This window comes from Rattus rattus, chromosome 6 (assembly GCF_011064425.1).
Source record: "Rattus rattus isolate New Zealand chromosome 6, Rrattus_CSIRO_v1, whole genome shotgun sequence".
NCBI lineage: Eukaryota > Metazoa > Chordata > Mammalia > Rodentia > Muridae > Rattus > Rattus rattus.
This window is the reverse complement of record NC_046159.1, coordinates 92,393,255-92,417,412: the sequence shown is the minus strand read 5'-3', so window position 1 is coordinate 92,417,412 and position 24,158 is coordinate 92,393,255. Positions and strand designations below refer to the sequence as shown.

The 24,158-nt window shown below is 46.7% G+C and overlaps 2 protein-coding genes across 4 annotated transcripts; one reads left to right on the top strand and one right to left on the bottom strand.

The window, feature by feature from the left end:
* Positions 1-19,586, top strand: Lrrc61 (leucine rich repeat containing 61). The gene is made up of 2 exons (XM_032906595.1): positions 1-147; positions 16,722-19,586. Exon 2 carries the CDS (start codon positions 16,821-16,823, stop codon positions 17,598-17,600), a length of 780 nt encoding a protein of 259 aa, XP_032762486.1. The 5' UTR covers positions 1-147; positions 16,722-16,820; the 3' UTR covers positions 17,601-19,586.
* Rarres2 (retinoic acid receptor responder 2) lies at positions 18,226-21,387 on the bottom strand. 3 transcript variants are annotated; one of them, XM_032906598.1, is made up of 6 exons: positions 21,106-21,252; positions 20,625-20,827; positions 20,323-20,427; positions 18,772-18,867; positions 18,471-18,589; positions 18,226-18,319 (listed from the first exon to the last, which is right to left on the bottom strand). In XM_032906598.1, the coding sequence occupies exons 2-5, from the start codon at positions 20,802-20,804 to the stop codon at positions 18,482-18,484; spliced, it is 489 nt and encodes a 162-aa protein (XP_032762489.1). In that variant the 5' UTR covers positions 20,805-20,827; positions 21,106-21,252; the 3' UTR covers positions 18,226-18,319; positions 18,471-18,481. The 3 variants fall into 3 exon arrangements, with proteins under 3 accessions (XP_032762489.1, XP_032762488.1, XP_032762487.1); XM_032906597.1 differs by lacking the exons at positions 18,226-18,319; positions 18,471-18,589; positions 18,772-18,867 and having other exon boundaries at positions 20,032-20,427; positions 21,252-21,387; XM_032906596.1 differs by lacking the exons at positions 18,226-18,319; positions 18,471-18,589; positions 18,772-18,867 and having other exon boundaries at positions 20,032-20,427.
* Between the last annotated feature and the right edge of the window lie 2,771 nt (positions 21,388-24,158).

Sequence of the window (24,158 nt, the reverse complement as noted above, 5' to 3'; positions counted from 1 at the left end):
TTCCGGATGGGCTGGGCCTGCTCCGGGAGTTTGGGGGATGCTGGATTCTTCCGGAACCGCCCGCGACCAGTGGCCACTCCCTCAGCTCCAGGAACTGCCTGAGTGCAGTTACAAACAGAACGCTTGAACCGGTAACAGTCACGTGAGGTGGGTGCTGCCGTGGTCGCCTGGAGACAGGACGCGCTCTAGCCCACGATCACAGCCTCTGGGTATACATAACAACAAGGGTCCTGCTAGTGTGAGATTATTTTAAAAGAGCAGCCGTAGAGAGAAAGGCGGAAAGAAAGTTTTGGTCTTATTTATTCTCGGCGAGGGAGCATTTTGTTACCTAGGTATGCGGATGGCAAAAATGCCTACAAAGGAAGAAGAGTTGCGGCCCCTTATTGGGGGGCAGAAATAGGCGGAGATGACTTCGGTAGTCACAAAGGAAGCTGGGAAGTGTAGTCCTCCAGCAGGAACTTATCCGTGGTTTTTGTCACTTTTGCTATTGTGAGCTCAGGTAATGTTATTTAAAACACCCCCCCCACACACACACACCACCACCACCACCAAATGGCTTAAATTCTCAGGCGGGGTGGGAGGCTATAGCGTCGCCTTCTTCCCCCAGTGTAGGAAAGTGAAGGGAGAGGAAGCTGGCAAGCTTGTGCCTAGTGGAACTGTGGAATGCCCATGGATGTGTTGAGCAGAACACTGCTTGTGCGGGTGCAACAGTAGAATTAGGAAGCCCGGTCCCATCTGGGCATGCTCCTGGGACGGACCGGCCAAAAAGAGAAAGTCCTAATCTAATCAGACAGCACATGGTATGTGCTGAGGCATCTCCTAGTCCAGATCTAGTGAACAGATGCCAAAAGATTACTCATGTGCAGGTTGCCAATTTTACAAATTATATGGCTTCTCTGGGGGACTCAGAGGCTTTGGACTGTGGACAGTTTAAGTTTCCCACCCGACACCCCTTCATTGACTTGCCTGTCTGGAGGCCATTCTACTTTCTTCCTATATGTACGCATCCCAAACCTTTCCCACGTGTCTTACCTCTTATTTCATCTCTTTCCGGTGCTGTGGTTTACTCCTCTCTCCCCAGGCACCTGTACTCCGTCTGAGAAACACCGCCAAGTCTTCCCCCCTCTACTCTTCCAGCATTCTAGTATTCTCAGCCCTCCAGTGGACCTGCCAAAGGTTTTGCACCGGCAGGTTCTAGAACCATTAGGATTGAATTTTCAGAAAGACAAACGGCAAACTAGAAAAAAGTACTGAACACAAACTTTTTCTTGCCTCGAGTCTTGAAGCAATACTGCATTCTCAGCTTCGTTGGTGATACAGAGCGGGGAGGTGTGTGGGTTCTGTACAGTGTCCCTTGATATATGTCCTTGGGTATCCAAGGAGGTCCTGGAATAAGTCCCCTCTAAAACTGGCAGAAGGCTGTGCCGGCCTCTGCCATGAATCTCACTGCAGGGCTCAGACTCCTTTGTCATTACTGAAGCTGTCCTGTAAATTCTCTCCCCTTGCTTTCCCTGGAATTCCTTTTTAAGGTTTTCCTGTGCTCCTCCCATTGTGTTTCAGGTATCACTGGGCCTGTTCCACCTCTGTCCTCTCCATACTGGCAGCCGTAGCCAGGCAGCCACCCTCCACTCCTAGAGCTGCTCACTTCTGTAAAAATGTGCCTGAAGATCTGTTCAAAAATAACCTCAAATTTAGTTGATCTGCACTGACCTTTGTGAGTAAATAGAATTTTTAGGGTCTCTTTGTCCCTTCTCCTCTGCTTCCCAACTTTATTCCTACCTTCAGGCCTGCTTTATTACTTTCCCAGGCCTGCTGTGATGGTTTTGTTGTTGTTGTTGTTTCGTTTTGTTTTGTTTTTTATTGTTTTTGTTTTTGTTGTTGTTTTGTTTTTTGTTTTTTTGGGTGTTTGGGTTTTTTTTTTTTTTGTTTTTTTTTTTTTGTTGTTGTTGTTTTTTTTTTTTTTTTTTTTTTTTTTTGGTGTGCTGAGGATTGAATCCGGGGCTTTGTACCTGGCTCTTCTATGTCAAATTGACTCAAGCCAGAGTCATCCGAGAGGGAGCCTCAGTTGAGAATATTGCCTCCATAAAATCCAGCTGTAAGACATTTTCTTAATTAGTGATCAATGCAGAAGGGCCCAGCCCATTCTGGGTAGTGGTCTCCTGGCCTGGTATCCCCTGGTTCTATAAGAAAGCAGGCTGAGCAAGCCATGAAAGCAAGCCGGTAAGCAGCACCCCTCCATGGCCTCTGCATCTGCTCCTGCCTCCAGGTTGCTGCCCTGCTTGTGTTCAGTGAGGGTTTGGAAAGTATAAGTCAAATAAATGCTTTCCTCCTCCAGTTGCCTTTGGGTCATGGTGTTTCCTCACAGCAGTAGAAACCCTAACAAAGACACTAGAAGAGAGGTTCGATGCTATTATCTCCAGGTCACCATTTCTACATTTCTTGAGAACTCGTGAACTGGCCAGTTACTCTTGTACTTGTTTTTGGTCCTGGAGATTATTGGACCCAGGGCATTGCATGTGTCAGGCAAGCAGTCTCTCACTGAGTTCCCAACCACTCCTCCTCCCACTACTTTGTTGTTGCTGTTGTTTGGGTTTTTTTGTTTGTTTGTTTGTTTGTTTGTTTGTTTGTTTGAGATAGAGTTTCTCCGTGTAACTCTGACTGTCCTAAAACTTGCTTATAGACCAGGCTGGCCTCAAACTCACAAAGATTGTCCTGCCTCTGCTTCCGAGTGCTAGGATTAAAGATGTGTGCCACCATCCCAACCTTTATGTTTAATACTTAGTCCCGGTTAGCCTATGACTGAGCTCCTGCCTCTGCCTCCCAAGTGCTGCACAAACAGTCATGCTGTGATTTCAAGTGTAGAAAATGGAGCAAAACACTCTAAGGCAGGAGGCTTCCCAGGAGGTGCCTCAGACTAAAGATACATGGAGCCTCTCACTGGAACAGCTTGCATTCTGTCTACTAATGATTGTAACCTTGGATCATTGTGTCAGGAGCTCTAGTCTTTAACAGCTGCCGGTGTGTGTCATTCCTGGTGCCCATATGTGTGTCTTGAATGTCATGTGTATCATAGTGCTTCATGCATTTTCATTAAACAACTGAATGGATCCAAGAGCACCTATATAGGACTAGGAATTAGAAACAGAACAGGGTTTGTGCCCCATGGATGGAGGTTTTGGGGGTGTACTCCAGGTTGCAAATCTAACAGGCAAGTTTCTCCCTTTGTGACACTACTGTTGGTGCTGGTGCCTACTTTTAATGCCTTGTGCTATCTCTTCATTGACAGCTTCTGGAGTTTCTTCAGTTATAAAATACAAATTTCCTCACTCTGACCTCTGAGAATAGTTCTGGGCCTCGGATGATCTTTTGCACACACAACTTTGTCCAGTTCCTTTACAAACGTCACCTCTCATGGGCCTTCATTCATTTGGTCATATGGTGCCTGGCTGAGTTTGGTGCGGAAAGCACAAAGCCACTGACTCTTAAGCCTCCGAGCCGTCTCCCAGGAGAGTCTCAGAGCTCTCTCAGTTGGCTTGTCTGTCTCCTCTTAGAGACTGTTCTGCTCTCCCCAGCTGTCTGCAGTGTTGGACCCCTCCGTCAGGGTGCAGGCTTTTGAGCCTAATCTTCCTGCAGTTTTACCTTCTGCTATGAAGCGATGCAGCTTGCTAAAGCTTCTGGATGCAGTAGGTTCCTCTTCTGAGTCTCTTCTCTCCCAGGAAAACACGTCCTGGCTCACTGGGCTCTCCTCAGTCTCTTCCTGTTCTTTCATTCTGGGTCTCCTGATTTCTTGTCCCAGGGTTTAAAAAAGTGATTGAGGAGGAGTGAGTGAAGTTGAGGACTATCTTAGTTGGGCTTTTTATTGCTGTCATGAGAAACCATGACCACGACAACTCTTATAAAGGAAAGCATTTAGTTGGGGTTGACTTATATCGTTCAGAGGTTCAGTCTATTATCATCATGGCAGGAAGCATGGCAGGAAGCATGGCAGCACACAGGCGGACATGGTGTTGGAGAGGTAGCTTAAGAGTTCTCCATCCAGAACCTCAGGCATCAGAAAGAGAGGGTGACTCTATGCCTGACTTGAACATTTGAAACCTCAGAGCCCTCCCCCAGTGACATATTCTCCCCCAAAAGGCCATACCTCCTAATGCTGCCACTCCTTATGAGCCTATGGGGGCCATTTTCATCCAAGCTATCACATTCCACTCCTCGGCCCTCCTAAGCTTGTAGCCATATCATAACACAAAACTGCATTCAGTCCAGCTTCCTCGTCCATCGGCTGTCACAGCCTCCACACTGTTTAAAAGTCCAAGGTTCAGTGTTTCCTGGAAGACCATGGCAATTTCTTAACTGTAACACTCTGCAAAATGAAAATGAAAGAGCGGATAGTGCTGCGGTCTGGGAATCGCTGCACAGACCACTCAGACACCGATCTCAGTCAAATAGGGATGGCTTATTGAACGTCGCACGCAAGACTGATCAACTAGGGCTAGACCAGGCTCGGGAGCTGTGTGCGACCTTCGGTTAAGATCCTACAGGACTTTTTTTAAGCCTAAAATTCACAAACATCTGTGCCAAGTTATTCTACTAATCAGGATTTAGGGATGGGGATTTCCTTCGAAACATGTCTTTGTTGTACACTTATCCTGTTCCCATTGGTTGGGGTATTCAACTGTGGCAGGGGACTTGCCTAATACTCATGTCTTAACTTGCCAAACAGGGTGCCAGTTAACCACGTACATGTCTCTTTCTGCCAAGGAGGATGCCAGTTCCCAGAGAGGTCTTGGGAACTTAAGCTTTACTTGACCACTACTAAAATTGAAGTCTTATTCCAAATAGCTTCTTATATTGATGCAGCCATTTCTCTTATGTTGGGATCCATCCCAGGAGCAGCTTATAAAAGCAAAAACCATAAAAGCTCACACATAGGTGCAGGAACTGCTGGCTGGCCTTTGGTTTAGGTCCAAACTTACTGTGGCTAACTATACAAAGCAGTTCTAACCGACTTCTATTGTGATTTGTTCCCAAGAACCCCAAGGCACAGAACATCCTAGTAACAGCACTAACAACATGAGAAAGTTTCCTTGGTAAAAGCACAAAAGAGCAGGCTACCCAGATAACAGTTACCTAGGCTTTAACATTTTACCTAGGCCTTAACAGATAACATTCATCCAGCACACAATAGCACAAGATGTATTTTACCACTCCAAAAGAGTGGAAACTGGACCAAAACAAGACCAAAAACCAGCTGGGCAATTTCCAGACTCTGCATCTTCATGTCTGACAAGAAAACACTCCTCAGCTCTCCAACTCCTTTCAGCTTTGTTGACTACAGCACACTTGTTTCTCTTGGGCTGGTTCCACTCCCTGTTAGCATTTCTTGGCAGGGATCCCACAGCTCTGGCATCTCCAATATTTTGGGGTCTGCAAAGCAACCCAGGCTTCACCTTCACAGCTTCACACAATGGCCTTTCTAGGTCTCCATGCAGGGACAGCTCTCACACATGCCTGGCTTCAGCAGCTTTCCTTAGTCATGGAGGGAGAGTCTATGACCCCTTTCTTCTCTCCTTGACTCTAAAGCCAGAAGAATATGGCCAGTTCTGCTGCTTGCTGGGCTGGAGCATGGCCCCCTCTGTTCAATTATACATTCAAGAGCTTTCTGGTTCTGATGTTTTCCTTCACTGCATAGGCGTGGTTGTCCTGGAACTCACTCTGTTGGCCAGATTGACCTCAAACTCAGAGATCTGCCAGCCGTCTCCCTTCTGGAATTAAAGGTGTGCCACCATGTCTGGCCTTAGGTTTCCTTTAATTCTTCTTCACAAATCGGCAGCCTGGCTGGGTGGGGTCTTACTCTGAGGTCATCACTCCCTTCGTTGTGCTTAGCACCAGACGTTAATCTGGCTACACTTCCTGGTGCCCCTTTTTCCTCAGACTACATTTGTATTTCTTTCTGGCTTAGCTTTGCCTCTTTTCATTATAGATTAGTGGCATCAGCATGGCCACTAATAACCAAACAACACAGTCTATACTAGGCTTTCTGCAAATCTTCTGTGCCAAAGCTCCTAATCCATAACTTCTATTTAGCCTCAGGCAGATTTTCTAGACAAAGATAGAAAGTGACCACATTTTCCTCCAAAATATGACAAGAATGATCTCTAGGCCACATACTAATATTCTTCTCCTCTGAAACCTCTTGACCTGGATCCCCACAGTTTAAATCACCCGCAGCACCAATGTCTTCCATGCTCCTTCTAGGATGGCCCATTAAGCCCCACTTAAACTGTCCAATCTCTTTTCTAGTCCAAAGTCCCAAAGTGTTTCATCTTCCCCCAGGCAAAAGCATCACAACAATATCCTAGTCCTTGGTACCAACTTCTATCTTAGGGTCTATTGCCCTGATGAGACACAATGCCCATGGCAACTCTTATAAAGAAAAGCCTTTCACTCTGTTTGGCTTAGAGTTCAGAGGTTTAGTCCATTATCACCATGGCAGGAAGTATGGTGGCACACAGAGAGACATAGTGCTGGAGAAGGAGCTGAGAGTTCTCCATCCTGATCTGCAGGCAGAGAGTGTGACACTGGGCCTCCTCAAGCATTTGAAATCTCAAAGCCCACCCTCAATGACATAATTCCTCTAATAAGGCCACACCTTCTAATAATGCAAATCCCTATAAGCCTATGGGAGCCATTTTTCCATACTACCATAAGGACCATACATAAGGTATTAGGTTTGAACATCTAGGAGGCCCTGTACCAAGATAGAGTTGAGGCAGAAAGAGCTTCAGAGGCTAAAGAATGAGTTGTGAACATAGGTCTCATGGCAGGTGATAAGCAGAGCAGCCTGGAGACTGTCCAGCAACAGGGCCTATAGAGGCAGCCTAAGGGATATCACTTAAGGGACACTTAGAGGGAGAGTATACCAGGTAAGGGACTGAGGAGTCAGCAAAATGGAAGGAAATACAAGAAAATATGATAGTCTGTGATAGAAGGCAAAGGGCTTTTCAAAGGGTGAAAGCAGGCAGGCACTCCTGGGTAGGTATTCAGAAAACCCCATTAAGTCAGTGCCAAGGTGGCACTTCAGGCCTGGACAAAAGCCATAGAGGAGTAGGATTCACAGGCCTGGGAGGCGAAGGAATAAGCAGCCCTGTGGGAAAGTGTGACACAGAAATGAACATGAGAAAGGGCACTTTGGGTCCTGCTGCTGGAGAGCATACCTATCCTGTCATTTTTCTTCACAACTGGCTTCCAGAGAAGGAACTAGAGAGGGAATGAGCAAAGTCTCTACCCTAGGACTCCGTAGGCTAGCTACTAACATAACAGGTAAAGAGCCATGTGGCACATTGTCCCTGGACTCTTGGTACCAAGAGCAGCCCATGTGCTCAAGATCCAGAGATCTGGAGCTCTAGCCCCAGAAACACTGCTCACTCCTGAGGTTAGTCCCTGTCAGGGACAGTGTCCTTCATACCCTCAGTTTGGCTGTCTCTAGTTGGTGTTGTGAATGACCACAGGGCCTTTCCTTACTTTGTTCACAGAATGAAAGGATCAAGTGCCTCTGACCTCAGACACTAAAAAAAGACAAAACCAAACAGCTACAACAGTATCACACTTGGTTTGCCAAAGATAATGAACACAGACCCAGTATGCAGGGGACCATGTCCTCAGGTTGCTTCTTACTATCTTTGATGGGTATTAAAATTATGTCCAGTTCTTCTTCCCACCCATACTCCCAGAAATAAGACTCAGACTCAGTATACACACACACACACACACACACACACACACACACACACACACACACACACACACACACACACACACACCCTTGGCCATATAGCTAGGCTGTTCTCTGACTAGATATAGCTTTAAATGTCCCATCTATTTTAGCCTACATTCTTCCACGTGGCTGGTTACCTGTGCTCAGTTGCCATGTGTCCATCTCGTCACATTTCCCTGGCGAGTCTCCTGCCTGGCTCTTTCCAAGAATCCTTCTCTCTTGGTTGTCCCACTCTATTAACTGCCTAAGCCTTAGGCTATACACTTTTTAGTTGTCAGCTGATGCAGCCATACAAAATATAAAATATTCTCTCTTCAATTCCCCTTTTTAGTCCAATAAAAGGCTTCTTTTCTTTCAAATATAATTTGAATAATTATAACAAGTATGAAACAATTATGGAAACTATAAGGTATGGTATACATTTATAATGTGAAGCCCATAGAATTTGGCAATTAAGGAAAACATTTTTTTATTATCTATCCTATTTAAAAAATTTATAACCTAACTCAATTTCTATCTTAATTTGCATTACCATCCTAAAAGCATCTTCTTAGATCTAGAGCATTGTCTTAAATAGGATAAACGACTAAGCTTAGTTGTGAGACTGTAAGAATCTAGTCTTCAGTTCCATCAGAGACTTGAGAAGGAATAAACATTACCTGATTCATAGAAAGCACAGGGATGCAGCTTCCAAAGATTAAGAAATAATAGAGAGAGTTTTCCCAGAGATTTCCCAGACAATCGCCATATTCTCTATAAAGTTGGAGCATTCATCTTTAGCCTTCTTGCCTAGGATATCTGACAGACATTATGTGAAGCAGGAATTATTAAGGACTTGCTTACCTTGTTTTGGCAGAGCTTAGCAATCAACTTCCATGAGTGCTCTTGTCCTTTTTGGACACATTTGTCTGTAGTTGAAGCATGGGCATTTTCCTTGCCTGTTGGCTAGCTTGCCACAACTGAAGCAACTGCATATGGAGGTCATTGATGCTCCTCATCTGCTTTGAAGGGGAATGGGGGTACTGTTGAGAGCAGACCTGTCTCATAGTCAAAATACCTTTTAATAATGAAATAATTTTAAATGTCATTTTCTGTGGATCTCTGAGTCTTTGATGGCCATTTATCTATTTATAGCATATCTGAATTGTTGAACATTGTTTATTCTTAGCTAATTACTCTCTGAATAACCTTGAAAACATTTTATTGTAATTAGCTGTAGGCATGAATTTTTTTGCAACCTACTTTTAATAAGGGTTCAACTTTGCCTCTAGCCCACTACTCAGCAGAGGTAGTAGAAGTGAAAAGTTATTAGGATATGGAGGAAGTGGACCTGTTCAGCAATAGTTTCTTGGGGGCGAGCTCGATCTTGTTTCATAGCAGTTCAGTCCTATAGCAACATCAAATATGATTCAGCAGCTGCAGACCAGTCCTCTAGGCAGGCAGACACCACATGTGAACCAACAGCTACAGTCTGGTCCTTTCGGGAGGCAGACACCGGGTATGAACCAGCAGCTGTAGTTCAATCTGAAGAAACCTCCAGGCTTGCCAACTGGCCCAAGGTGAGGCAGTGTAAGCAGCAAGCTGCCACAGGAACCTCACAAGCAGTTCTTAGGAGTTTCTCTCAATGGCAGTGTTACCATAAGTTGAGCTCAACGCTATGTAAAGAAGGCCACCAATACATGCATGTCATTAACGAAGACTGTCAAGGCAGAGCAAACCAAACCAAAGCTCAGTGCTCGTCTCCCACTGTCTGTGGGGTCATAGTTACACTCCTTCACCAAACATCCTTTCCTGTGTCTCCTCCAGTAAAACATCCTTTCACCTGTGATTGCTTCAGGAAAACATTCTTTCCCCTGTCTCCTCTAGTAAAACATGCTTTTACCTGTGTCTGCTTCAGGAAAAATGCTCTTTCAAGTGTCTGCATTAGCAAGACATCCTTTAACCTGTGTGCCCAGCAAAACATCATTTGACATAACTACCTTTCCAAAGAACTGGAAGTTTCCACTTCAGTTAGCTAAACTACTATCTAATATGAATATCTGACTATTTTAACAATCTCTAATAGTATATAACTTGTACTTTTAAATGAGTTGCATAGGCACAATGCCTAATTAAGAGTTGAAACATAATATACAGTATGTTGTAACAAAATTAATCTTAAAATTTCTATCAAAATATAAAGATGTATACCAATGAAAAACCTTAAACCTGTATCAATATACAAAATTCTGAACCAGTGTAACAAAATATAACCTCAATTCTGCATCAAAATATAAAGATCTCTACCAATGTGAGATTATGGTTATAAAATATTTTTTGTTTAAGAGTAGATTCAATAATCTATCTTTATTTGTCTAATTTCTTATATTTCTATATACCCCCTCTTTTTTCTCAGCCCCCTTTTCTTACCTAAGAAAGAAAGGATACAGAAAAAGAAAAAGCAAAAGAAGAAGAAAGGGAAGACTGAAATCCCGGAAACTAGGCTGCCTATTTTTCATTCCTGTCTAAGACCATAATTACTCATAACCAGCCCCTAAAATGACAACATATCTATTACTCATAAAGTAACTAAAACTGTCCACCCCAACTTAAGGGACTAAATGGTGTTTTTTTTTATAATTGTTTCCTGCAGAATTGGGTAAAGAATTCCTGCTTAGGGGCTCAAAAGGAAATTGGGAAAATGGTTAAGTCAAAAGAAAGATAGCTGGCCTCATTTGTTGTCCATTCTCTATGTAGTGAGAAAGTTCAGGGCTTGACTGAAGTTCTGACTGGAACAGTCTGTTAGGCTGGATGAACTGAGGTCATCTGGGGTTAGCAGTCCTTTTGAAGCTGTTCCAGAAGCAAGTTTCTGGAAACAGCCTCAGTCTGAGGAAGGATCTCAGATGCAGTTCTCGGCATCTCAGCATTCCTGAGGGTGAATTTCATTAGGGCTGCATTCTTGTTTCTTTCTTTTCTTTTTCTCTTTTTGAACATAAAGCTTTTAAAGGGAATATGTACTTCTGTATTAGTATATTGTATGGAATGTGCAATGTGTGTAGATCAGTTAGAGATAATTATTTTGTTCTTTGTTTGAGCAGGCAAAAGACAACTGTCTTTCTTTACGAGCTAGTTTGATCATATAGCCAAACTGCAACATAAATCTTCATTCATGCCATATGAATGAAAGGGTGGCACGATGGATTTTGAGCACTCTGTTGCCAACAAGATCTGTTGGCTATGCAGAGCTGAAGTTCTGGCTGGAGACATATGTATGTCCCACCTAATTTCAGAGTTGTTTCAATAGAGTTTAGCAATATACATTACCAGTGCATTCAGTTCTTTTGATTTTCTCTTGTCTGTAGCTGAGATCTTCAGGGGGTCTTCCTCTATCAAATATGATCCTCATTATTCTGGAAGGTGTCCAAAGCCTTTTCTTTTTTCCTGTTAAAACAAGCCTAAAGCCTCTCTCCCAATGTATCATGTTCTTTGTCTAGCAGTCTGAAGTCAAAAGTATAGATTGATCCAATTTAGCAGTCCCTTTTCTACCTACGTCTACTTTATTTTGACTCTGTCACAGGGGCTTGTAATGCCATCACAATCATAGAACTTATAACCACCTTCATTTTGACAATAAAAGCAATTTAAAACAATTAAAACATTTTAAAAATTATTATTATTTATTGAGACAGGGTTTCTCTGTGTAGCCCAGTCTGATTTGGATTTGCTCTGTAAATCTGCTGGCCTCAAATTCCTAAGAAACCTGTCTTTGCCTCCTAAATATTGGGATCAAAGGCCTGAGTTTATTTATTTAGTATCTATGTACCCTTGAAAACATCTATACTATACCAACTTTTACCTTTTTTTCCCTCTTTGGAGATTATTATCTATGTAGATAAATAGGCTTATATTTTCCTTTTTATATATAAATTTAAGATTGATATGTATTTATTTTTTAAATTATTAAGAATATTTTTACTTATTATTGTAAATATATAGCAAAAACCTACATGGTACCTTTAATGAAAAAGTGTGTCATTTTGAATTTTAGACTGTCATTTTTAAGTGGCTGAATCTATCAGCAGAGGTCCTGCCCTGACTTTATTGTGTAGACCAGGTTGGTCTAGAATTTACATGGTCTGCCTGTCTTTGTCTCCTGTGTCTTCCGTTACTTAGCTCAGATGCTGTGTTGCGCCTGGCCATGCCTCTGTTCCTTTGTTTACAGGGAGAGGCGTTTTAGCCATCTGCCCTATTCTGGCCACAGCAGCCAACCTCGGGCTGCATTCCTGCACGCCATGAGCATTGAGCATGAGTTCCCATAGAACAGGACTGGGTCAACCTGCTGGGAGAACCTGAGGTGTCTTATCCTTCAGCTACAACAGAAGTCTCAACAGATTTCCATCTTTTGCTGTAGTATCAGCCGCATTCAGCCTGTGTGTAAACAGGAGCCTAGTTTCTCCCCTTGGCCGCCCTGCCCTCGAGAGAAGTCCCAACTTTTATGTTTTGTTTTTAAATTTAGTACAGGTTTCTTTTAAAAACCTCCTTTTGCACTATATCTGCAAAAGCAGGTTCTGGCTCCTTGGCTAAGAAATCTCTCTCTCAGCATTCCTCTTGTGTTGTTTTGGGAAACCCTTTTTTTTTTTTTTTTTTTTGACACTAGACCTCTTGTCCAGTTAGCTCAGTTGATAGGCCATGAGACTCTCAATCTTAGGGCATGGGTTCAGGTCCTACGTTGGGCACCATATTGTTGATGTTATGTCCGGTTCTTTCTCCCAGCCTCAGGCTCCCAGAAATAAGACTCAGACTCAATATATATTTACAAATACATTGGCCATATATCTAGGCTCTTCTCTGACTAGATATAACTTAAAATATCCCATTTCTCTAGCCTACATTCTGCCACATGGCTGGTCCTGTACACAGATACCATGTGTCCATATTGTCATAGCTCCCTGGAGAATCTCCCAGCATCCTTTCTCCCAGATGTCCCACCTCTATTTCCTGCCTAATCCACAGGCCAGAGGCTTTGTAATTGACAAGTGATGCATCCATACAGTACACTGACTTATGCTGTTTGGTTCTTTCCCATATGGCCTCAGTCCTTGCTGTCCCCAGAATTACACAGGGTGACTAAGAACCATTCTTTTTCATCTTGCCTTGCTGCCTATCTTGGGGTCCATCTTCTCCTCACCCCAAGTTCCTGAGCATATTGGAAATGAGGGGAGAAAAGTAAGTCTCCCTAGAGAAGACATCCCAGGACCAATGGGACTGGAGGACCCTACTGTAAGTACCAGCTCCCCTGTGACCAGACCCAAGAACTCAGGGGCCACCCCAGCTTGTCCCAGGCTCGACTTCAGCAGCAGAGCTGCCAAGACTGACATTAGACTTGGCTGGGCTGCTAGGGAGGACCTGCCAAAGACAGGTTAAATCAAGTTTCTGGGCATGCAGATGGTCTTGTGGATACAAGGGGGGGAATCAGGACCTCTGACTCTGACAAAAGCATGAAAAAGACCTGTGCTTACAAAGAAGCAGTCCTTGCTCCCTGCCAAGTGGTACATTTATCCTTTCAGCTGATCAGGACTGAGTTTTCCTGGGGAAGCAGGGATGATGTACTCTTGACCCAACTGCCTACACTGGGAAAAGAAAAACGTGTTCTTTGCAGAGATCTGGTCTTCATTGCTTTCCAGGGGAAGTGCTGGGCCACTTGGGCAGAGTAAGGCAAAAAGAGGCTCCAGAACCCGTGGTTCCTAATTGGTTCTTATATCCTGAGACATAGGTGTTCAGGCAAAAGATAAGAGGGTGGAGAGAAGGCAGCAAAGAAGACAAGCCTCCACTGCTCAGTGTTAGCCAGGCCCCCTCTAACCTAACCTACTTCAGCTGGCCCAAGTGATCAGTCCTGACAGGGTGGAGGTAAACCATCCAGGGAGGATGTGAAGACAGGACAAGTAGACATCCTCATGGCCCATGTCTTAGTCAGAGCTGCTATTGGTGGGAAGAGACACTCTTTTAAAGGACAGCATTTAACTGGGGCTGGCCTACAGGTTCAGAGGTTCAGTTCACTGTCATGATGGTGGGAAGCATGGCAGCAAACAGGCAGACATGGTGCTGGAGAAGTAAACAAGAGTCCTACATCTGGATGAGCAGTCAACCGGAAGAGAAAGTGACACAGGCCCTGGCTTGAGCATTTGAAACCTCAAAGCTTATCCCCAGTGACATATTTCGTCCAACAAGTCCATATCTTCTAATGGTGCCAGTCCCTTGAATCTATGGAGGCCATTTTCATTTAAACCATCATAGTCCATCTGATACCTTAAGAAATACATGAAAACACTTTTGTGCCTTGGACCTGGGCCAAGCCTTTAGGAGTCCCTGACTTAAAGCAACTTGTGAGAGCTGTATAGGTAGAAACTTAGAGCTTGGAATTTACCCCACATTCCCCAGGTCTGTGCAGCATGGTCCCAAAGCCCATTCCAGACATTACAGTAGTTTTGCTTGTTTTCAGTGACTTTACACCAGCTGCATCTCTGTGTTCTATGTTGGACTATTTGTCAACCAGTGTAAACCTGCAGAGTGGTACCATATCTTAGGATTGGACAGCCACTTAGTCAGTAAGCATGCGCTGGAATGGAAAAGGAAGCCATCTGTGGGCAGGCAGCCCAGGTGAGGAAGTCAGAGGGACAGAGCAGGTGTAGCAGACGGTCTTGTCTACCTGTTCTGCTGGTCCTGTTGTCCCAGATATTGCCCAGATGTCCTGCCCCTGGAGGGGACAGGAGATGCTGACACAGTTGGTATTGGATAGACCTGAGCAGCATACTCCTGGTTTCACCCCTACTTACTTCCCTCGAAGCAATCAGGACAGCTAGGGTGGCATATAGAACCCTAGTCTCATGAGCTCTTGGGCATGCAGGATCACAGGGCTGCTGTGTAGTCTGGCCTTGCACTTTGTCTCCTCTAAGCTCTTCAGGAAGTTCATGGCCCAGTGGACTGGAGTGTTGCAGGACAACAAACTGACAGAGGAATGGTTATTATGGAGACAAGAATACCTGCCTCAGTTGCACTGTTGAGAGGATGTACAAGATCCACTCCCAGCCCCGTCAAAGCATTGTGGGGAGCTCTTTGAAGACACTGCCAGTTAGCAGGAATCACTGATGGATGGTGCTGTAAGCTTGGTATTCTTGGAGGAGGGATATTTAGTAACATTGATCATGTAAACTTAGTTTTGGGAGTCACTCATACCTCACTCCTACAAGCTCTGAGCAGCATTGGCACTGGCAGTGTCCTAATGGTGTTTTGCGGGTATAACTGCCTGCCCAGCCCAGACTCCCTAGTCTGGGCCCCCAGCCAAAGTCTGCAATTTGGAATGAGGCCTGCTTCATGTGAACCTGTATCCTCTATGGGCAGCATGGGCATTGACCCTGCCCAGGGGCAGCCTTCTCTCACTGATGTCACATACTTAGGCTTGCTGTCCCACAGCCACTTGCAGACATGCTTGTCCTCTCCCACATTCCAGAGCTATGTTCGCCACTCCTTTTTGCTCCAAAATGGCTTCCTGAATTTCTCCACCTCCCCCAGCTTGCCCTTTGGTACCATGATGCCATTCCTTCAGTACCGCGGTGCTGTCCAGCACACAGTGACCATTGTATCCTTCTGATCTCTGAGAAACGATGTTGACGTTGAAGCAGAAGAGCTGGTTGGGGAGCTGGGAGACTCGGGTAGGGGTTGCCTAGAGTTGGAGCAACAGTGTGTAACTAGTTCACCCAGCTTCTCTGTTAACTTCCACCCTGTCCTCCCTTCCTGAACTACAGTTTCCTCAGGACCCAGGACTAAAAGCCAATCTATCCTTCGGGCCTTATAGCTCAGCAAGAGCTGCAAGGTGGTCTGCACCCTCGGGATACCATTCTGAATGGTGATAATGTTGGGAAAATGGAAATAACATCTTTGAGTGAATGAAAGAAGTTACAGCCCATTCTTATTTGGGTCTGCATGCCAGAAAGGTAGTAATTACCTGTTGTCTACTTTAGAACAAATTTAAGCCAGGAGCGGTAGTATAAACCTGTAATCCTAGTTCTCAGGGGTGGGCAGGGTGGAGGAGGCCAGGAGGAGGGAGAATTCAAAGCTGGCTTGAATTTCCCATCTTAAAAAACAAAAAAACAAACAAACAAACAAACAAAAAAAAAACCAACAAACCAACCAATCAATAAAAAATTAACTTTTCAAAAAGGAACCCTTTAGGGTTAATAAAGATGTATCATAATAGTTACTGGAGAAGTTAAGTAATGATATTTTTTGTCCACAGTCCAGATCTGAGAGGTGGACCAAACTGGCAATATGGGGCCTAAGCCTCATGTAACATGGTGTGACCAGTGGAGTCAGCCAGAGCCACTGCCCCTAGGCTGGGACTGTGCCCTGCCCTGTTGCTTAGATGGTCTCGGGTCTCGCCTGGCCATTGGCTGTTCACTCTGGGGATCAAGGATGGTGGGTCGTGCATTGTGGGGGTCTCTGTAAACACCATGGCAGCAGAGGGTCTCTCCATGTGAAATGAGAAGCTGGTTCAGCACGACTCAGGAGCCAGCGTTGGTCCAAACTTCCAGAGTTTGGCACTGGGCAGTGTATTTTAGGTGTATTTAAGTTCATACAAATTGGAAAACAGTTTCCTGGTGTAGTACAATCCCATGTGCACAATAAAGCTGAGGGGAAGCCCTTTCAATAACAGACCACATGAGCCATCTTAAGGGTCCAGGAGGACTGGTATAGTCTCACTCATGCAGAGGGCGCAGAGGTCACCTCAGCGGCCATCCTCATTTATTCCCAGCCTCTGATTCCCCCCCCCCCCGACAACCCTGTGTGTGTTTAACATTCCTGGTTTCTGTGAGCACAAGGACTTTGTGCCATCTGCATGGCATCCTGCAACTCCCTGCTGCACAGGATACATGCCCAGGGGAGGCTGACCTGACTGTCTGTCTCTCTTTAGGGCCCAGGCAGAATCGAGGGAGAGCAGCCAGCTGATCACCAGCATCCCTGTGGCTAACCGCACTGCCAGGGCCTGGCCTTCTGAACCATCTTCAGTATCATGGAGCCTCCTGGAGAGAAGCCAGGAGAAGCTGAGGCACTGATTATCACACCCCAGCTGCTGAAGTCCCACTCTGGAGAGTTTGCCCTGGATTCCATCCTGTTGCTGAAACTTCGCGGTTTAGGGGTGGTGGATCTGGGTTGTTTGGGGGAATGCCTTAACCTTGAGTGGCTTGACCTATCAGGCAACGCACTTACCCACTTGGGCCCACTGGCGTCCCTGCACCAGCTGGCTGTGCTTAACGTCTCCAATAATCGACTGACAGGGCTGGAGCCACTGGCAGCCTGTGAGAACCTGCAGAGCCTCAATGCTGCTGGGAACCTGCTGACCAATCCCGGCCAGCTGCAGTGTCTAGCTGGGCTGCAGGGGCTGGAGCACCTGAGGCTCCGGGACCCTTTGGCCCGGCTTAGCAACCCACTTTGTGTAAATCCCTCCTACTGGGCTGCGGTCCGAGAGCTGCTGCCTGGCCTCAAAGTCATAGACGGGGAACGTGTGAGTGGGCGGGGCAGTGAGTTGTACCAGTTATGCCGAGACCTGGACAGTTCCTTGCGCTCCAGCACCAGCCTAGGCCCCAGAGCCATTGAGGTCCAGCCGTGGGTAGAGCCCGGCTACTGGGAGTCCTGGCCCATCCGGAGCAGCTCCATTCTGGAGGAGGCCTGCCGGCAGTTCCAGGACACACTGCAGGAATGCCTTGACCTGGATCGTCAGGCCAGTGATAGCTTGGCCCAGGCCCAGCAGGCTCTCAGCCCTGCGAAAACCACCTCTTCCTTTGTCTTCTGAATGCAACTCAACAGCCAAGGTAGTCTGGCCATGGTAGTCTGATGGATTGTAGACATTCCTCCCCTGCCCATGCCCTTGCCTCTCGGTTTATTTTTTTCTGGTCACTGACCCTGCAAACTAGGTCGTTCATTCATCCCTTTCTTGAAAGCTTCCTAACTCTACATCTCCCAACGACATTTCCTGCCCCGTTCGCAGGGGCATGCTTTCTAGGTAGCCTCTAGAAGGTAGAGGAAATCCCCTCATTATCAACTACACTACATATACAAATAACTCTGCAGCCAGGCTCCAGGCGTGCTGAGCCTGGCTCCCTCAGATGCCCAACTTAAGGCTTTGTGGGTAAGGTTGCTTGCCACCTGCTAACTCCTATTAAATAGTTCTGTGCTCATATGTATCTCTTCTTGTCTCTTCTCAGCCAACACGGGCTTCTGTACCTCTGCTTTGGTCCTGTGGGAGGCTCCTACACTTACCCCACCTGCTTCTCTCTTGTGCTAGGTAGGAAGTGTGAAGATGCTCACACGCGCGCGTACACACACACACATACACACACACACACACACGCACACAGAGTCTTTGAGCTTCCCTCATATGTACAGGTTGAGCTGAGGGAAGAACAACAACACAAGGATGGAAAGGAACAGTTTTATTAGCCTGGAGTTGAAAGTCTTTGGGAGGCCATATGGTGGGTACCGCCACGGCTGTACAGGAAGTAAGATGAAACCCTACAGAAGAAGGGAAAACCAGATTGGGTGTGTAGGAGGTTATTTTTGTTCTGATCTTGGCTTTTATTTTTCCATTTCACATGTCCCTTTTCTTCCTCCTTTAGCCCAATTTCCCCATGGCCCCTAATGGCCCTCCCCATTAACCACGTACCTGTCCAGGGCTTATTTGGATTGTAGAGCCCTGGAGAAGGCAAACTGCCCAGGGAAGAAGTAGATGCGGGAGTCCTCGCCGGCCTGTGCTATCTTACTGCACTGGGACTCCTGAGGCTCCTGCTAGAAGCAGCCCGTGTTGATTGCAGCAATGCCTAGGAAGGGAGGCACCCCCACAACCCCAGGGGAATGTCCCAGCCATCCCCTCCCCGAGTCTTCTTTCCCGGTTTCCTGTACTTCTCCTACAGACTCGGATTTGATCTGTCCCTCCAGGCCTCTCCCTAACCTCTTTCCCTTCTTACCTGAGGCCCTTGCTTCAGTATTGGGCAGTGGACCATCCGGCCTAGAACTTTACCCTTGGGGTCCAGTTTGATGCAGGCCAGGCATTTCCGCTTCCTCTGGGGAGGAGAACATGAGTGTCAGGGTGGAGACTGGCCTCCTGGCCTGTTCTAAAGTGGAGGGATGTGGTGATTTGAATAAGAATGTCCCCCATAGGCTGAGATATTTGAATACTTGGTCTCCAATTGGTGGTGCTGTTTGGGAAGTTTTAGAAAGTTTGACCTTGATGGAGGAAGTACTTCGCTGGGGCGGGCTCTAAGATTTAAAACCTTGGACCACTCCCAATTCACTCTGCTTCTTGTTTACATGAAAGGCTATGAGTGCTTACCTTCCTGCTCTGGGGGCTATGCCTGGTGGCATCCACATCTCCCTACCTCCCACCCTGATGGGCTTTTATTCCTCTGGAACCCTAGGCCAAAATAAACCTTTCCTATTATTAGTTGATCTTGGTTATGGTATTTTATCAGGACAACAGTAACAGAAGCAGATGGATATGCAACTTACCCTGAGAGGAGATTTTGGAAGTTCTCCCCTTTGGACACAGTCTCAAGAAGTAGCCCAGACTGATCTAGAATTTGTAGTTTGCCTGCTTTAACTTCTCCAATGCTGGCATTGCTACCCTTGGCTTGCCTGCAGACTATAGTGCTTTATCCTGTGCAGGGGCCATTCCTGTGTGAGCATGCCTATGTGTACTGCTCACAGGCAGCACACTGCACGGGTGTATTCACAGGGGCCTGTGTTAATGTGCAAACATGTTTAAAGGCAAGAATTCCCCAGATGGTGTCTGTCTGTCTCTGTTTCTCTCTGGCGTGCGTGTGTGTGTGTGTGTGTGTGTGTGTGTGTGTGTGTGTGTGTGTGCACTCATGCCTGTTCGTGTACATGCCAGACAAGGACATCGGTGTCTCACTTCACCACCCTGCTTTATTCCACTGAAGAAAATCTCTCACTGAACCTGCAGTTAGACTGGCAGCCGACAAGCCAGGTATAGCCATGCCCAGCTGTTTTCACGTGGGTGCTGTAATGCAAACTCAGGTCCTCATGCTTGCACAGTGAGGGCCTCGCCACCTTGGCTTCATATTTACATTTTCCCTTTAAGATTTAATTTGAACAAAAGGTCCTTGAAACCAAGAGCCCTGCTAAATCACCCGTATAATCCAGTCCCTTCCCTTAACCCCAGGAGGGAACAAGGACCTTCAGCGAACCCACAAAGCTATTAGAGAGAGAGCAAGAGCCTTAACTCAAAAGGGCTGCACCTCCAGCCTGAGGTCATCCATAGCCGCAGTGTCACCCCCAGGGTGGCCGATGACTGTGAAACCCTTCGGTGAACTGGCCAGGATACAGGATAAACTCCATAGAGAGGCTTCTTCAGGATGACCCACTCTGATGGAGAAATTTCCCCCTTCCCTCCACCCTCCCTTCTTTGCAGACAGCCCCCAGTGATGGGCACAGCACTTTTCTGGACTCCAACTCCTACCCTGGCAGCCTGTCCCATCAACAAGAGCCCCTTCACTCACCCCGTTTGGTTTGATCGTACACTCCGGCTTTTTCCAGTCCTTCTTCAGGCAGTTGGTCTGCTGGAGCTTAAATTCCAGCCTCACAAAGGTGCCAGCTGAGAAGAACTACAGACAGATGGACAGACAGACAGACAGGAAGGCCGGCAGGTAATTTGTGGATGGGACTCCCCTCCCCCAACCCCTTAACTTAGAACTGGCCTAGGAGGGTGGCTGACTGGGGACCTTCCCCAGTAAAGCTTTCTGGGAACTCCCTGGTCTCTGGGGCTGCAGCTCCCCATTCTCTACCCAGTCACACCACTAACCAGGTCATCAGCACTGTCCACACCGATCTCCTGGAAGGCCCACTGCACAGGCGGGTGTCTGTGGAACTCCTCCAGAGCCACCTGCAGGCCTCTGCGCTGTGTCTCGCTGAGCTCAAGCTCTGTCCCGTGTATGTCCGCTGTGCCCAGCCATAGGGCCAGGGAGATCAGCAGGCACTTCATGGCTTCACTTCAGTCCTATGGTCCTGCAAAGATGATGTGTGGTCTTCAGCCGTCGGAGCTGTGGTAGTGGTAGCCTGACCTACTCCTGGGGACAGAAGTGCCCCTTCCTGAATCTGTTGGCATCCAACTAGCCTTTCCCATTCTGCAAGGCCTTGTTCCCTGGGGCCAGCAGAGTTTTAGCGTTCCCTGCCAACAGCCCCGGGAAGTACTCCTGCTGGCCACCACAACCTCTTTTCTGAGCCATTTTCTTCTCCTTTTGGGTCTTTCCTCCATGTCCCAAGTCCCAGCCTCTTTCTGGTACCTTGAAAAATATCAGGTTCGTTGCTTTAGAGAGGCCCTTTTCTGTGTGGTTCCTCGAACAGTTCCCTGACAACTGTTCCCTCTCACCCTCTCATCTCCCTTTTCTCCTCTCTCTTGGTCCCCAAAGCCCCGCCTTTCCCCACTGACCCTTCTCCCAGAGTCCGGAGTTTTGGAGTTTCCAGTTTCCCAAAGTTCCCTGACCTTCCTCTTGATTGAGCCAAAGGAGGGGGAGGGGGAGGGGGATGGGGAGGGCCTGGAGCACCAAATGAGACAGGCTGCAGGCTGAATATTTTTCAGAAGACGTAAATGTGGGAGGACAAGCAGATCAGGGAGGGTGGGAACTGCAAGATGCTTAACCCTCCCCACACCAGGCTGCAGCTACCATCAAGGCAAGTGTCCCCAGCAGTGGGTGTTTCTCCATCCCACTCCCAACCCAGTCCTGGTTTTCTCCTATGGGATAGAGCTTCTCTCTCCTTTGCCTCTTCCCCAGCCTCTCAGTCTTTGAATTCTGTCATCTCTCAACACAAGCCTATGAACACTTGCGGGAGCTGTTCTTGATAGGGCCCTGCTTGAACAGGTGATCCGCTAGAAAGCCACAGATGGGGAAACAGAGACTCCTTCAGTATCTAGGTATCGGGTCTGTTGCTTCTGCTTGCCCTGTGTGTCCAGTGAGAGAGCTCCTGTGTCACTGGCCGCTGGCTTCATCTGCCTTCCAGACATCTCACATGTCTTCCCTGATGTTTGTTCACACCCACGTAGGCCTAGCTTTGACTGGCATCAGTCTCTCCTGCAGAGGCTCCAAGCAGACTCCCCCACCCCCTTCTTCAGTCCTGCGTCCAGCTTCGCTCCTTGGACCCGCTGCCGCCAGCTCTCAGCTCTCCATGAATAGACCTGCTAGGCTGAATGTGCTTCCCTGGCCATAATCCATCCACCTAGTACCTTCCACCCGACTAGCCTACCTGACCCCTGACCCTGGCCCATTTCTCCAGCTCAATCTCCAAGGACTTGAGCAAGTGCAGAATCTGTCTTATGTCACTGCTTCCTGTCCCAGGATCTGAAACCTTCCAGATCGCTGCTGGCCAGGTGGACCTTTTCCCCGAGGGTTGAAGGACTACGTGCTCTCTGAAGAACTTCCTTTTTGAAATTTATTTTTTTAATTCTGAGAATTTATTGCCACTAAAGATAGTTTAAATTCTGGCAATTAATTAAATGAATGGGCTGAAAAAAATAAGGCCATCTTACGTCAGGATAGAAAAATAACATGGAACCTGATGATTTTTAGATGTTGAAAGGGTGTTTTGAAGGTTCTATAATCCCTTTATTTTATTTTTTCATTAATTAATTCACTTTACTTTCCAGTTGCAGCTCCCTCCCAGTCCCACCTTCATAAGTCCTTTCCTCCGTTACCCCCTCTCCTTCTCTGCAGAGACTGGACTGAAGAACTTTCTTTTATAGCCTCAGTTGCCCAAGGCTGACTTTCTTCTACCTTTCCCGGGTGAGGGAAATCCCTAGCTAAGATTCTCTCAGTAAATTCCTTCTAGAAATGCACTCTAGTGCCTGGACTTGTTGGCTCCACATGCTGCTTTTCCTGGCCATTCCTGAGGCCAGCATCCTAAGTGAGATGAGTTCTGGTCTTCCATGAGTGTTGGAGTCTTCGGCTGGGACAGAATGGGGAGACAGAGAAAAGTGTCCAAATGCTGGCTCGACTTCTAGGTACCTTGAGCACATGGGGAAAACCCGGACTGCATATCATTAACAGTCCTTGTCACTCCTTAGGATCATAGTATCAGGGACCTTAGGGCCAAAGTGTGGTGTCTGGCAGGCCCAGTAAGCTAGGCTCTGCTGTAAGTCCCAGTTACAGAGAAAAATAAGAGGGAAAATGGAAAAAGATTTATTCAAATGTGGCCACATTGGGAAGGTGAGGAAGAGCTACAGTAACCCCAGAGTCTGTCTTTCAGGTATTGGCATAAAGATTAGACTAAATTTTAAAAATGTATTTTGTTATTTTTGTGTATGAACGTTTTGCTTGCATGTATGTCTCTGTATTACGTGTGCATGCTGCCTATTGTCCACAGAGGCCACATGAGAGCATCAGACCATCGATCTAGAGGGAGAAGGTTGGGAGCCACCATGTGGATACCGGGAATCAAACCTGGGTCCTCTGGACGACTATCCAGTATGCTTATCGACTGAGCATCCTTCAGCCTCTGAGTTCAGACTGCAAAGAGTGTGAATATTTGTGGCCGTCTTGCAGCCCCACCTACAGTGTAGTCATCACCGAGCCTTCAGTGCCTCCCTAGTCCCCTTGTAAGGTGGTCTGACAAGTCGCCAGGACTGTATGAGATCTTTCTGAGACACGAGTCTGTCCTGTAGGCTCCAGGCTTTTCATTGTTTCAACATGAGTTTCCCCAGGGAAATTTTAATCCTTTCTCATTCTTTTCTTTTCTCTCTTCCTCCCCGTCTTCTTCCTCCTCTCCCTCCCTCTTCTCCTTTTTTTTTTTTTTTACCTTCCTCCATCCCTCCTGGCCTCCTCTTTTCATCCTTCTTTGTTTAGAACATGGTCTCATTGTGCGGTCGTAGCCCACTACATATCTATTATGTAGACCAGGCTGGCCTCGAACTCACAGACGTCTGCCTGCCTCTGCCTTCCTAGTGCTGGTGTTAAAGACGTGTGCCAGTGTAGCAATGGTATGATAACACAAGCATATCTCTTTAAAATATTGTCTTTCTGCAGGGGTTGGGAGTTGGTCCTGGGGTGGTAGAGTGCTTGAGTATACACAAGCCACCAGCGTTTGTTCCACAGCCCTGCAGTCTTCTCTTCTCCCAAGACTGTTGTTACAGCCCTGGGCTCTAACAAAGGAAGGCCCCACACAGCTTCCCAGCGTGCCCCACTATCTTTTGTCTGTAAGTTGGGATTATGACCCCTTTGCCTAGGTTGTTGAGGATACAGCGGGAGACTAAGGGAAAATGACTGGCTGATAATGTTGAACATAAAGTTCTCTTGCCAGCATTCTTCATATGGACCCAAGGCGTCTTTACCACGCACTCTGAGGG